This window comes from Furipterus horrens, unplaced genomic scaffold (assembly GCF_987537825.1).
Source record: "Furipterus horrens unplaced genomic scaffold, mFurHor1.1.pri manual_scaffold_5, whole genome shotgun sequence".
Taxonomy (NCBI): Eukaryota; Metazoa; Chordata; class Mammalia; order Chiroptera; family Furipteridae; genus Furipterus; species Furipterus horrens.
Genome location: NW_028327175.1, coordinates 153,262,330 through 153,277,891, shown reverse-complemented (window position 1 = coordinate 153,277,891; position 15,562 = coordinate 153,262,330). Strand labels below are relative to the sequence as shown.

At 40.1% G+C, this 15,562-nt stretch overlaps 1 protein-coding gene across 2 annotated transcripts in view; it reads right to left on the bottom strand.

Annotated features, from left to right (window-relative positions):
- The window catches only part of ARID5B (AT-rich interaction domain 5B), a 175,093-nt gene that overhangs the window by 78,172 nt on the left and 81,359 nt on the right, over positions 1 to 15,562 (bottom strand). For both annotated transcript variants that reach the window (XM_090278075.1, XM_090278074.1), the window contains one exon: positions 11,569 to 11,799. In XM_090278075.1, the coding sequence (XP_090134201.1) occupies positions 11,569 to 11,799 (231 nt within the window). The remainder of the gene's footprint in view (positions 1 to 11,568; positions 11,800 to 15,562) is intronic.

The following is a 15,562-nucleotide window of genomic DNA, read 5'->3' as shown; positions in this document are numbered from 1 at the left end:
TGATTCTTACTCCTCTAGGAGCTTAGAATCTAGTGAGGAGAAATGCAGTGGAATCTGTTGACTTAAATACCAAGCAGAAGGAAAAACCAACTTTGGAAAAGTACTGACTAACACAGAAGGAACAAGGAGCAGGGTGTTAAAGATAATTATTCTGAAGCAACTCTTTCAGCCTAGAAGCAGCACTTTAAACAGCCGAGAAACCTAGCAGGCACCTCACTCTTTACCCACTACTGTAAAGTTGCATCCCTCCTTCTGTTTCTTATATACCCAAGGGAACACGTCCCATTTAATAATTGACAAGTTTGTTTTTCCTCCAAGAGGACCTAACCATGATGGAGCCTGTGAGAGAAGGACCCAGGAGCATGTGCTTTCTCAAGGGAGGGGAACATCTTTTAGGAAGGAAAAAAAAAAAAAGTTTTGCCAGTGGAGGCTGTTTCTCGTCAACGCTGAAAGCTGAAAACAGCAGAGGAAACAAATCTTTCTTTGTGCTTCAAAGTCCAGATTATCTTCCACCTCCTCACCTGACATAACTTCTTCCTTTTTCAAACCCTCCAGGTCCCACTGAAGATGCACTGCCTCTAAAGGTCTCCCCTGACATCCGGGCTCTTGTCACACACCTTTTAACCTCCTCAGTGAGCCCTTAGCTAATTTTCAGTGTTGCTTAGATGCCAAAGCTTTCCCATTTACAAAGCTTAGCAGATGATATCATTTCCTTTGAACGTCACCAGAACTCCTGACTTTTGGCTCTACCCTCCTCTCGTTTTGTGGTAGAAACGTCTGTCCACTGGGGTCAGCAGCCTGGGCTGTGAAGGCAGCAGCTCCCACTTCAGCAACAGGCTGGGTCTGTGACCGTGTTGTAGCTGTGTTGCCACAAGGTTGCTCATGGTAAAATGCAAGATTGTTAAGAGGATCACGGATAATAATTGTAGTAGACCATTGTTCTATGTCTTATCTTAGCCAACTTGATTTTTAAGTATCTTGAGAGCAGAGACCAATATCCCAAAATTGTCTTGAGTTCTGCCTTAAACAGCGTCAGTGCTCAATGAATGCATGAACGATTGAATGAGTGAATGAATGAATGGATAAGTACCCAAGAAGCATTTGAACACCATAGTCTTTTCCTGCTCAAGTCCATCTGTTCTTCAGTCTTCCTAAATGGAGACCGGAGAACCAAAAAGATCATTCACAGAAGAGATTCTTAGGGAGAGAATTTCTAGGCAACTTCCAAAGGGAGCATAAGCCCAAATGATGGCATCAAGGCCCGGGTCGGCCAGCAATGAGAAGATTTCCTGAGCAGGCAACACAGCCAGGTCTGGTGCCAAGAGCTTGGCTACTCTGCCTCCTTTGAAAACCCATTACCAAATCATGGCAAACAAAATTTAATTTTAAAAAGGGAAATGATTTATGTGCTTCAGGAATAAAGAAGTGACAGAAGCAGGAAAGCTTGCATACATTTCAATTTTTGAAATTAGACCTATACTTTTTTCATTAAAGGATGATGCTAAGTTGGGAAAGCCAATGCGTTCTAAGCAGAAAATTAAAGAGGGGTCGATAATGAAAGTCCTGTCAATCTCGCAACCCCATGTCTTAAAAGGAGGCCCTGAGAATACATACAGGCCAGTTTACTATCTGTCCCTTTCAACTCTTCAATAGTTCCAGCACTTAAAGAGCTCTACATTTGTTCTACTTCTCTGATAAGATGGGCAGGGAGGTGATCACCCTGGCTGGTGGTATGTTGAAAAGAGACCAAAGGATTGCAAGGGCTAATGCAGGGAGACTGTTATAATATAGACTAGAGAGAACAGTGGCTGGCATCAATTTCTGATCCCAATCCAATGGTTTTCAGATTTTGAGTCCTTATGATTATTCTTTTCCTAACCACTGCAACACACACAAAAAAATCCCTCTAAATCCTATAAACCCTATTGTACATTCACTGTCTAGAAACCTAGTGATCAGTTATCTGCTTCCAGTCAGTCTTATCCCAGGAAGCCTGAAAGATCTTTCTGAACGGGCCCCACCCTGAGAAGCAATCTAGTGTAATGGTTAAGAGCATGGATGCTGAGCCAGACTGTCTAGGTGTTCACATCCTGGTTTTGCCACTTGATAGCTGTGTAATGTTGTCATGCTTGAATGTCCTTATCTGTAAAATAGGGGTGAGCAATGATATTGAGGTATAGCTTGCATGTGTCCATTCATTTAACCAATATTTATTACATCTCTACTCTGTGCCAAGTATTGTTCCGGTCCCTGGGCACATGGCTGTAAACAAGACAAAGTTTCCAGCCTTTGCATTATAGTATGGGTGAAGATGGACTCACAGAGTATATACATGTAAAGAAATACATATTGGAGTTAATTTCAGATAGCAATGAGTTATAGGAAGATAATTCTGTATCACATGATAGGATAGATCTGGACCTGTGCAAAGGGGAAGGTCAGAGAAGACTTCCCTGGGGAGGAGACATCTGAGCTCAGGCTGGAATGATGAGAAGGAGCCAGACCCATGATATTTGGAAAAACACATTCCACGCAGAAGGACAAACGAACAAGTATTTCTAGAATGAATGGATTTTGAATACTATTCAGTAGCAAATGACACCTCACTATTCTCAGCAGTATAGGTGTGAAACAATTTCATGGGTGTTCTTTGAAGAACCACTATGGACCCAATATGTGGTTATGGTTGTGTTGGGTGGTGTAAGAGGCACAAGAATATATGGATAAGAGTGAGTGCTCAAGTAGCACTTACCCTGTACTATCTCAGCGCTTTAAGTCATTAACTCCCTTAATCTTCACAATAATCCTGGTAGGTATGATCTATATTTATGAGGTATGGTCCACGGCTGCCCTGAATTGTGTCACTCAATTCTCTCTCACTCACAGCTGTGTGCACAAGGACCAAAAGAGTACTTGGCACATAGTAGGTATGTAAGATATATTAGTGAAATGCATGAATGGATTAAGGGAACAATGTTAGGCATTGTACTGGGCTCTAAGCATCCCCAGAGAGCCTAACCTACAGTTCACCTACTGGATTGTACTTTAATCAGTACAGCTCCCCCGACAGGATGGCATGAAGGGGTTTAGAGAGAATCTTCATTTATCATGAGGATTTAAAAAATCAAGTGAATATAGACATCCTGAACCTCATTCTATCATCCCTACCCCTAAACCATTACTTGGCCTGTGATTTTTTTTTTTTCAATGATCTGGCCCTTTCCTACAGTTTTTTTTTTTTTTTTTTCCTTAATTGATAAAAATATCTGTTTCACCCTAGAGAGGAATATGTTGATCTTGCTAATGTAATGGGATATAACTTTCTTGCTTTTCTAGATGAAATGCTAGGTGAAATATTAGCCAATATAGACACAGATCCTTTATTCTGAGGTGAACAAGAGTTTATTGTACTCATGAGTCTAAATAGTTTTTAATAACCCATTGAGTCCACTCAGCTACAAAAGGAGTTTAGAGTTATTTTAAAGTATCCTTTCAAGTTCTAAAAATAGAAAAGAAATCCATGAATCCTACCCATTTCATATATCATGAGTCTGCAAATTAATTTACTGTAGAAACATAATTCTTTTCATTAGCCCCTGATAGATGGTACCCTAGGTTCCAACACCTCTGCCCAAGGAAGTCTGCTCTCCAGCCCTCTTTGTGTCTTACTGTCCTGAGCCAAGGCCATATGTTTGTCATTACACATACTACAGAGCACATCCAATACACCTCTACCAGCACATTTATTTGGGTTTGGTTTACTGTGTTCTATAATGAACTTAACAGTCTCTCTGTCCCTACTTTGGCAGCCAAAAAGAGAAGGTACCAGGAGTGGTCTTGGTTAAATTACTCTCTAATGATAAACAGAACCTTTAGAAAATTTCCAGGATGAAGCAGTCCTCCAAAGTGAGATCTCTGCAGGTTAAGTTTTGTGCATAAACAGCAATATACAAGAAGCACAATTCCTTTCCCACTTGGCTTCAATTAAAAAGAAATGTCTGCCTTGTTATCATCTGAGAGATCGGTGGGCACCACAGGCAGGCAGTTAAAGCCTGCATGTGGACAGGGGCCAGGAACAAAGCCATTTGATCATCGAAATCCACTGTGACCATGAAACCTACTTTGGCAAGGAAAAATATGTTTACTCACTTACAAATTCCCATGATCCTTAACAAAACAACTGTCTTTCCTTTCATTTCCAGCAAATTATGTGATGTTTAGAGGGGAAGAGGCAGAGTCCAGCTCATCCTTTTTGCTTCAAAATAGTTTTATAGGTCCTGTGTTTTCTTCTTTTAAAGTATATTTTATTGATTATGCTGTTATAGTTGTCCCAATTTCCCCCCCTTTGCCTCCCTCTGCCTGGTGCCACTCCTTCTCTCAAGCAATCCCTCCCCTTAGTCCATATCCATGGGTAGTGCATATAAATTATTTGGCTTCTCCATTCCCTATACTATTCTTGACACCCCCCTGACTATTTTGTACATACCAATTACGCTTCTTAATCCCTGCACTTTTCCGACCCCTCTCCCCCTTCCCCCTCCCAGCTGATAACCCTCCAAATGATCTCCATAGCTATGATTCTGTTCCTGTTCTGGTTGTTTGCTTTTTTTTTTGCTCTTTTTAGATTTCATTGTTGATAGTTATGAATTTGTTGTCATTTTAATGTTCATAGTTTTTATCTTCTTCTTTAAGTCCCTTTAACATTTCATATAATAATGGCTTGGTGATGACAAATTCCTTTAGCTTTACCCTGTCTGGGAAGCAATTTATCTGCTATTCCCCTCTAAATGATAGCTTTGCTGGACAGAGTCATCTAGGTTGTAGGTCTTTGCTTTTCATCACTTTGAATATTTCTTGCCAGTCCCTTCTTGCCTGCAAAGTTTCTTTTGAGAAATCAGCTGATAGTCTTATAGGCACCCCTTTGTAGGTAAGTCCCTTCTTTTCTCTTGCTGCTTTTAAGATTCTCTCTTTATCTTTAACCTTTGGCATTTTAATTATGATGTGTCTTGGTGTGTTCCTCTTTGGGTCCAACTCGTTTGGGACTCCGTGTTTCCTGGACTTGTATGTCTATTTCCTTTGTCAAAAGAGAAGTTTTCTTTCTTTTCTTTTTTTTTCGAATAAGTTTTCCATTTCTTGCTCTTCCTCTTCTCCTTTTGGCATCCCTATGATTCAGATGTTGGCCCTTTTGGAGATGTCCCAGAGTTGTCTTATTCTCTCCTCATTTTTTTTTTTTTTGAATTCTTGTTTCTTCATTCTGTTCTTGTTGAATGTTCACTTCCTCCTTATGTTTCAAATTGTTGATTTGAATCCTGGCTTCCTTCCCTTCACTATTGGTTCCCTGTGGATTTTTCTTTGCTTCACTTGGTGTAACCTTTATTTCTTCCTTTATGCTGTTGCAGTACAATGAGTTCTCTGAGCATTCTGATCACCAGTGTTTTGTACTCTGCATCTAATAGGTTGGTTATCTCCACTTCATTTAGTTCTTTTTGGGGGGTTTTGTTCTGTTCTTTCATTTGGGCGATATTTCTTTCTCTCCTCAATTTAGGAGCCTCTCTGTGTTTGTTTCTGTGTATTAGATAGAGCTGCTCTGACTCCCTGTCTTAGCACACTTGTTAAGTTGTGTGGAGCGGAGCCTTAGGTATTTGCCAGGTTGGGGTCACCTGTTTCACCACTTTGCAGCTCTTTGTCTAGGGAGGGCTCAGAGAAGAGACAATGCCTCTGTCTGGCTTCTGGAGGTTTGCCTGGCACTCGCCCTATTTCCAATCACTTTACCTACTTCCCGTATGTAACTGGAGCCATTCCAGCTGTTGCCCTGGTGGTGAATCCCAGAGTGGGTGAGTTTGCATATGTTCTAAGTCCGTGCAGGCTCTTTAAATGAAATCTCCTGAGAAACCAGCAGTTTCTTCCTCTGTCCCAACCCCCACTGTTTTTTACAGCCATAAGTTATGGGACTTTATCTTCCCAGTGCTGGATCCCTGGGATGTACGGTCTGGCCTGCGGCTGGGATAGCTTGCTTCCAAGGTATTCCTCCCAATTTTTATTCACCATACATGAATGTGGACTTCCCATTCCACCACCATCACCCCCTCTCCACACCACACCACGTCTCCTTGCCTTTCCCTCCCAACTTCGCGTCTCTGCCCCTCCTATCCATCTGTATAATTGTGGTTTCTTTAAATCCTTGGTTGTTGGACTTCCATACAGTTCAATTTTCTGGCAGTTTTGGGTGTTATTTGTTTTGAGGTTAGTTGTAATTTTTGTGGTTGTGCATGGAAGCAAAACATGTCTCCCTATGCTTCCATCTTGACCAGAAGTCCTTTATTTTCTCTCATACATCAAGGTTTTGTTCCCTCTTCTGTTTCCCTCCCTCCCTTTGCTTTTTTTTTTTTTTTTTCATTTGTCTATATTGTCACTATTTCACCCAACAGAGAAACAGAAAGGGGAAGGTCAATGCAGAGTCAGAAAAGCTTCTTTAAAAAATGTAAAAAATAGAAAACTTTTCTTTTCCATTAAGGTTCTAATAAGAGTCTTGAGAGTTAGGGAAATGGTTCCTTTATTATTCAATGAACAAGATTGCTTCAGATGACTACAAGTTGTCCAAGATCTTATATCCTCTAGAATCAGCAGAGAATCTTCATTTACCAAGAAGAGGTTTTTTTTTTTTTTTTTCCAAATCAAGTAAATACAGACTTATTCTGAGTCTAGTGAGTGGACTGTTACTACTCAATTTAAAGATGTTTAAGTGAAGGACCTATGTCATTCACTCAGAGGAATAGCAAATCAGACAGTTGAGCCTTAATTAAACCTGGGCTGTTTCCGAAAGCCTAGGACTCTTTTTACTCCACCATTCTGTCCCCTCTCCCATTAGCAGAGTATCTGTTTTAATATTGATCTAGCCAACTTCTTCACCCTGAAGGTCAGAGCTCATGGACCAAACATCAAGCACTAAGATGATAGATAGTCCATCTCATCATTGTACTTTTCAGGTCATATCTTTTCTTTAACTCCATCCCATTTCTTAATCAAGAAATACACACACACCCACACACCCTGCAACTCCAAAGTACTTAGAAGCACAACTTATGTCTCTTTGCAGTTCATAACTCAAGAGTGAAATAAACTATATCTTGTATTTTTTTAATGAAGCAGATCTTAATCCATTTAGTCCACCCAGTTTCAAGGAGTGATTTCATCTCATCTATGTATATTGGGTCCACCTTACATCTCTCTCTGACAGAAGCCAGTACCTTAAAGTTATCCATTTACCTACTGTACTGTGTGTCCCTTTGGATTTAGCTGTCAACACTTCGCACATGTGAAATCAATCTGTGTGACATTAATGTAAATATCCTGCATTATAAACTGGTGGATATTTTATTGTTCTAATAGAAAAAAAGACAAAATGTTTGCATGTGTGTGTTTTCTCTACAGCAGAAACAATGACATAACATGAATGACAATATGTGTTTTACAAAAGAGGAACCGAATGATAAAAAAAGGTAAAACCAAGGGGGGTTGTTGGAGAATGCCTTATGTTTGGTGACTTTAACAGGGTGGTGAGGGCAGGAATGGTGCACAGGGTAAAGATCTTTATGAGAAAAAATGTCATTCATAATGTCCCTGTCCCCATGTTATTATAATATCATTTGTTAATTGCATGTGCAATATAACCAGTTTTTCATAATGCTTTAATAGGGAGTCCAGTTGCTTTAGTTTTAAAAATAGTCAAATCTCTTGTGCTAAGAAAAGAGCACATTGCCTTTAAGAGCATTGTGACTGACGAGATGGAAGAATGCGGGCAGGATGTGGAGGCTGAAGCTTTTCAATCACCTACCGTTAATATGATTCAATTTATGCTTATGTCATAGGTTTAGACACTGCACCGTGCTGTAAGCAAGGGAAGGACTTGAATAAAACACAGTGAAGAAAGCAGATGGTACGCTATCAAAACCCTTCAAGCCTAAAATAACCTTTCCCAAGTAAGAAGGATAGTTAATTAAAATCAGGATATATTTACTCTATTCTGACTATCTCAATGTAAATAAAAATCAAAATGACACCACTGTAATATGGGACTAAATGATGAAATTTCATCCATATTATTTTTCTTTAGTAGTTTCTAATCAAACTTTTCATTAAACAGCTTCATAAAATTCCATGGAGAATTTATTTATAGGCACTCTTGGTAGATTTCAATGCCTTACTTTTATTGTTCAATTAAACTTGTTTATTCAGTGGACAACACTGAAACAATGGGGAGGGAGGAGGTGTCTGGACAGTTGGGCAGGGCTGTCATGGAGAGCAAAGCCCACTTTCTGAAATGGACCGCAGGGAATGCCAGTAAGACATAGAGCACATGGAGAAAATGTGGGGTATCCCTGCCCACGAAGGAACATTCACTTCCAATTCCAAAGCCACTGCCTAGGTTCGTCCCAGCCCTGGTCCACAGACTCTCACATTCATGTCTCCCTGGTAGAGAGGGCATCAGGCCATTTATAAAACCCACCTCGAGGGCAAAACCCATGGAGGCTGATGACTAAGGGCAAAGAAACCTGAGAGGGGCCAGTAATTGATCCAGGGTGAAGGCAGCCATTTCTAACTTGGAGAGTCAGGACATAAATTTTCAATGATCTAGATATTCCTAAAAGTTTTCTAATAGCCTCTTTCCCAGTCCTCTAAAACCAGACCCAGTTCTGCCTTTTCCACAAGGCTTTCCCTGTCCCCTCCCCATGATCACCATCTCTAGTCACTTCACCTCTCTCTCCCCCAACCCATTGTGAAATTCCTGCTGTACTTGCTTTCTGCAACACTCACCAAATACTTAATCACTGACTTTCCTGAAACATTAGCTAGCCTTTCAGGTGGGTTAATCCTGTCTTCCCCAATTAGATTTTAAATCCTCAAAACAAGCAGGGACTGTGTTTTATTTATCTTTTGAACACCTCCCAGTCCTACTCCATAATTCTATTTAATAGAAGAAAGCAAAAAAAAAAAAAAAAAAAAATTAATAAAATAAACATTATTTAATCATAGGAAAGTAGACACTGTCCTTTTGAGAAGGGCCTTGGAGGCATATTATGACAATTTATGAATTTCATGTGTCAAAGGTGTAGCTGCTAAATGCTATAAACTCTTTGCCATTAGCTCTACCATTCATTCACCTGGTGATATGGCTAATAAAATTTGATTTTTACAGCCTAGGCATACTGTTACCTAAATTACATTGGACCAATTACTGAAGTCACCAAACGTGTGGTACAGAATATATACTGTGTAGAAATTCATCTGTGGGCCCCCTGGCACTCACGGTAATCTGACAGAAGTGTTTCGGTCACCTGGCAGTGTTTAATATTAGGAACATTTGTTTAATGCTAGTCACTAATTAAATTTATGTTCTTCCACCAACTGTTATTTGGTTGGAGAAACCCAACCCCATGTTTTAACAAACCCTTTAACTCATGTTGATTTCTATTACAAGTTGGAGGTTTAAATGGGTATTTTCTGGAAATCGAGAGTGTGACCGAAAGTGGAAGGTCGGGGAGGGTTTTTGGTGAAGGTGTTCAAATCAGCCAAAAAATAAGCTTTTCTCAGCCTACTTTCTAAAATGCAATACTCTAAGAAATACAAATTATTTGAAGACACATGTAACTAAAAAAAATCTAATATTCTAATTATTAAACTAGCCACCTAAAAGCTCTTTAAAGGTGCCTTTACTCCAAAAGAAAGCTTCCACTTTAAGAGGCAGAAGAAAAGCAGTATTAAAATGAGCTATACGAGGAAAAAAGTTCACAAAAACATTAAAAAGTCAGGTACTTGTATTTGTGAGGACATTTAAAACTAATTTAGTAACCTAACCATTGTGATCACTGTTAAGTTGGAACTTCTTTCTATTACCAATTCTAGATGCAACAGCTTTGAAACTCAGTGACTAATAACTCCTAAATTAACCAAAAAGGGTGAGACATTTTCTCTTTCTATTACATTGTGAAACTCTAATTTTGAATACTCTTAAAGGAGGGAAAACATTCTTTGAATTTTATTTTGTGTCAGGAATTTAGAAACCTTTTTAGTGCCAAGCAGGACAGGGGGTGTGGGAGTGGGATATGGAAGGAAAACTCAAAGTCAAAGTGTTGAAAAAGGAAGATTTGTAAATACTAATCTGAAAAGAGAGGGTGTTTTAAAAAGTAGCTTGGATACATTCATCTTGTTGAATACAAAGGTTTTTTTTAATATTAAAAATATGACAGCAAATTCTTGGAGAAGGGAAAAATAACTTGTATAAACACTATTACTCTTACAGATTGACAGTCATTTGATAAGCAGAGTTGTGAAAGGCATCTGAAAAATTAGTTTGTAAAAGAAATGTCATGTCCAATGAATTTAGGACCCCTTCTGCTCTTTCTTCCCTTCCTTCTTGGATCATCACATCCCATTCCCTCATCCTCACCCCTCCCGTGCTGACACACCCACTCACAATATCCCTCCCACAGCAGCTACAGGCCTGCTGGAGTCAGGAATGATCAGACTGGAGGGGCCACTGTGGACTTCCCAAACCATGCCGAGGCCTGTAATGGTTAAGCAGAATAACCTGAATCTGAATAACCTGCAAACTAGGGGCCTTTGAGGAAATGTTAGCCAATAGTCAAGGAATGTGTCAGTTCAAGGGACCCTGTGCTTTCTGTGGGTCAGAGTCTCAACCTCTTCTCAACCCAGGTACCCATGAGGAATTCAGTGTGGATCAGTCATCACTGGTCACTCAATGGTGGCAATTCCCAGAGAAGGGAGAAGGTGAGGGTGGCGTTTGTTTATGTCTCTGTAAGTGTAGGAATTTCCCAGGAACATGTGCGGTTTGATAAAGCACCCCCAGTGCAGTTTAATATCCCTGCCCACTAAGAATGACTGATATGATCCAATCCCTTCGACAAACAATGAGAAAGTAAAGATGTGAGAGGTATGATCTTGGCTGTCCTCCAGTCATGCACTGTGTCATACAAGGTCTTCCAAATTGATGATATATCTTTTCCTCCTTCCCTTCTATCTACAGAGACAAATGACTGATCAGCTAGGCAGAGGTACTGATAAAGATACGTGTGCATATATCCATCTTTGGTGGGCACAGTGTATAAAGATATATGTTTATATAAAGATATATCTATCTATCTTTCAACCTAGTCACCTTATAGTATTGAAATGGTTACAATCAGTGCATTTTCACAGTCCCTTAACACTGAAAAGTGAGTGATCAGGTAAATAAAAAATCAGTATCTGAATAGTCAGAGCCTTTTAAGAAAGAATTAACATGAAAGCTTCCTCTCCTAAAGTCCAATTTCAAGGTCGACCAAGCAACTTCAGACTCTACATTGAACAAATTCTAAATAATAATCTTCTACCCTGGTAAACAGGCTGCCAAGGAGGCAGTGATGCCTTATGCCGCAATAATTTGGGGGATGGGAGATGGGGTGCACATTAGGGAGAAAATAAGCCCTGTTCCCCATCACTGATCTTGATGAGAACTGAAAACAAGTAGACACGCACCTACAAGTTTCACATAGGAAAAAAAAAACTCACCAAACTCATCGCATATACTCTCATTTTCTATGAGTGTCGGGTGGTCAAAGGTGTCCCGACAGTACAGGATCTGAGGGTTCTTGCTGACCACTGCAATGCCCCCCAGGGCTAATGCAAACTGGTCCGTTAGAATGGAAGACGGCTTATCCTGGATGCGTTTCAGCATCGAGCGGTACCGGCAGTACTGGGGGTAGCTGAGAACGATCACATTCGTTTCTTCCTCGTCCTCTCCTAGACAAACAAGAAAACAGTTCCATTACCCTCTCCCTTCCAGCAAAGAACTGTCATGGTCATGACATCACTTCAACAATCCCTTCTCGTTTTGTACTTAAAATAGTCTTCAACACAAGACTCTTAGACCAGTTGGTGTTTATCACAGGCTGGCAATGCACTCATCCCCCCAGCCCCACCTCACCAGTCCAGCTCCACAGAAGAGCCTCAGGCTACCTGTACAGAAATGAGAAAGTAGAGAGGGATGACCCTATAGACAGATTAAGCAATCTGTGGGTCACCAGCAAGCAGTATAACCAAAGAAAATTGTTTTGAAAGCATCCAATATATACTTCAAGCATTAAAATCACCATTATAGAAAAAATGAGAACTTTGCTGAGCTTCTTTATACTTATTTCACACTCTGGTATGGCTCCTTGTCTTTTGGGGGGAGAGGAGATTATATAATTTTTCAGTGCTTGAAGGCAAAGGTCATCTGGCCCCCAAGAGCTGTCCATGACTCTAAAGAGCATCATGATCCGTTCTGGTGATTGTTAGTGCTGTTCAACAAATATTTCTAGTTCTCTATATGGTCCTCTGAAAAGTCCATGTTTCCTGGTCCATTGGAGACAAGTGGCCATGTGACTTGTTTTGGCCAATGAAATGACAGAAGTGAGTGGCTCCTTTAAGAGCTAGTATTTGACCACACTCTCTTCTTCCCCTCGCTCTGGACATCTGTAATGTTTCAGATAGTGACAACTCTGCCAGTCTGGGTCTTAAAGTGAGAATAACATGCAGTAGTCCCTGGTTGGTCCTAAATGGATATATAAGCAGAAAAGAAACCTTTCTTATTTTAAGTGAGACTGATTTGTGGGTTTTCTGTTTTGCAGCGTGATTTATCCCAACTTGATTGATACATCCACCTTCTCAGCCTTTCCCTCCATCCCATACCCCCTATCTCCTAATGTTTCTCAAATCCATCTGGTAACTTGGCACATCGCAGAGAACCACACTGAGAGGACTCCCCAGAGCAACCTTGTGAAAGAGCTTCATCAGAACCAAAGTTAACTCAGGACAACAGTTCAGCGACTTGAATGAAGCTCCCTCTTACAATGATCTTAATGCTCATTTACACCTCACTATATCAGAAAGCCATATTCTGCATGGATGAATCCTTCCTTCATATTAAGCTTGAGATACAGCAAACACCCCGCTTTGATAGCCTGCCACCTGCATGACATCAAGCTGAATTTAGGCTCCATGACCCAGTTTGCCATCACTCTCTATAACCACATCAACAGGGCATTTGTGAGTAATTCCCAGATATGTTACTTGCTTATCCAAAGGGGAAAATGCTCACTATTTCGAGCCCTTACCATGCTGCAGGGAATTGCAAAGGACAGTTGTTAAGGATACCAACATTATCGTGGCCATCTGGTAACCAGTGGGAGACGACTGAGTGAAGACAGAACATAATGATGGAACATAACCAGTACCAATGGAAGGTGTGCATGTGACCTTTTCAGATAGGAGGCCAATGCCCAGATGTATCTATAATTGTGTTCACTTAGTTCCTCGGGCTGGAGGCTTCTTCGAGAATGGAGATGTTTAGCTGCTTTCAAGATGGCATCTTTTAACAGCTTACTTTTTTTTTTTTTTTTTTTGACTCCTGCCTGGTTTGCAGGTAGCCACTTTGTCAGCTGGCACACAATTAAAAGGAAATATGTTTACATTGAAGGTAAGTCTCCAAATAGAAAGAAGTTTTAAGATACCAGTATATGTCCTAAGACACACCGATTTGAGATTTTTACAGCAGACCAAGATATGAGTTCACACTTTGGGTTCAAATCAGTGCGTTCTATAGAGTTAAACCACACAAAAAAAGTTTTTGTGGAAACACTCAGCAAATATCATCAAAATTCCAGAGTATCTATGAACTATTTATAGAAGCAGATCCCGATGTGTCTATTTACATTATTATACTCTGTTTGCCCAAGATGATCAAAATTTGCCCAAGACTGTTCAAGGTGAGAGAGAGTGGTATAATCATGGACCTCCAGGACTTATTTCTTCATGCTCAGCTCCTAATAACATCTCTAGTACATAGGAAATACTGTGCAAATACCTGTTGATTCTCAAATTCTATCTTGATTGTGCTATTGACTTTCTGCAATGGGGTGAAAGCTGCACTAGTTTCTCCAAGTGTTCATGAAATGAAATAGAGAAAGCTGAGCTTTTCAGGTTGAATGAGGGAGAAAGAAAGGATGCTGCAGAGTTAGTTTTATAGCAGATGTCACCTGGATTCTTGGAACCATTTTACTTCCTTCCTCTTCCTTCCTCTTCTTCTGCTTTCCTCTGACCATTTTTCATGATGATGCCAACACTGATATCTTCCTAATTCTCTGTTCTGGATGGAATTAGCTCCTGGTTATGTGCTCCTGGGACTGCCCCGATTGGATTCACACAGGGTGCCTGTAAAAAGGCAGATTCCAGGGCCCATCGAAACCACTAACTCAGAATCTTTAATGTTGGGGCCTAAAAAACTCTGATTCTGGGTTTAGCTTTTTGTACAGACTTATAGTAATTTATTTAGCTTGCATTTTTATCTCTCATATGAGTTCAGTTTTCAGGTATATGCTCCTATCCATATCACATTGTACAATACCTGGAACACAATACAGGACCAAATTCTCTTCTCTCTGCCACTTTCCCAGAATTATTGCAGGTATCACAAAAAAACAGAAAATGAAAAAAACAAAACAAAAAACCCTCAATTAAAAATATGAGGGACTGAGGGACTGCTTTCCTACTTAGGAAGCAGAACAAATGCTGTTTTGATTTCTGGTACTACCAAAAATTCACTAAAATTTACAAAGGTGTTTTACATAACATATCTCTTTTGCTCCTCATACAACCCTATTAGTAGCACAAGTACCTGCCAATAACCCCTAATTTAGGGATAGGAATGCTAAGGTTCAGACACCCAAGTGACTAGTCCAGTATCTCCAAAAACTAGAAAGGATGGACGTGAAACTATAACATGTTCTTTTTTAAAAAAGATTTTATTTATTTATTTTTAGAGAGACAGGAAGGGAGGGAGAAAGAGAGGGAGAGGAACATTAATGTGCCAGAGATACATCGACCAGTTGCCTCTCATACTCCCCCAACGGGGGACCTGGCCTGCAACCCAGGCAAGTGCCCCAACTGGGAATCGAACCAGTGACTTTTCCATTCGCAGGCCAGTGCTCAATCCACTGAGTCACACCAGCCAGGGCTATAAACCATTCTTTTAACTCTGAGTGTAATGAGTTAAAAGACACAAATAATAATTAAAGGGTTAACTTATCTACAATATTAGGGATGAGGATGGGGGCCTCTGATAAAGTAAACTATGAGACTTCTGTTTCATCAAGAACTGTAGAATTCAGTTATAAGCCAGAGTTCTTCTGTTCTGTTTAAGTCAGCTTGTTATTATTTTGGAACATTGTATTTCCCATTGTAACAACTTAACATTATTGACACGTCTTTTATGCATACTAATTTTCCATTTTCTACCCATATGATAAGAAATAAAGCCAACTCTCAGTTGTGCAAGCCTAGAACCCCCGCTCATTAACCTCTTTCCACACTTAGAAGCCAGAGACACAGTTGAGACCTGGTCTAAAGTGGCAATGCTTAGTGATGCCAAGACATAAATTAGGAGAACTTTGTTGTTTATGAACAGAACCACCCATTTGGACCAGAATTTTGGCATTGTTTGGACAGAGGCGGATTTCCAACCTTA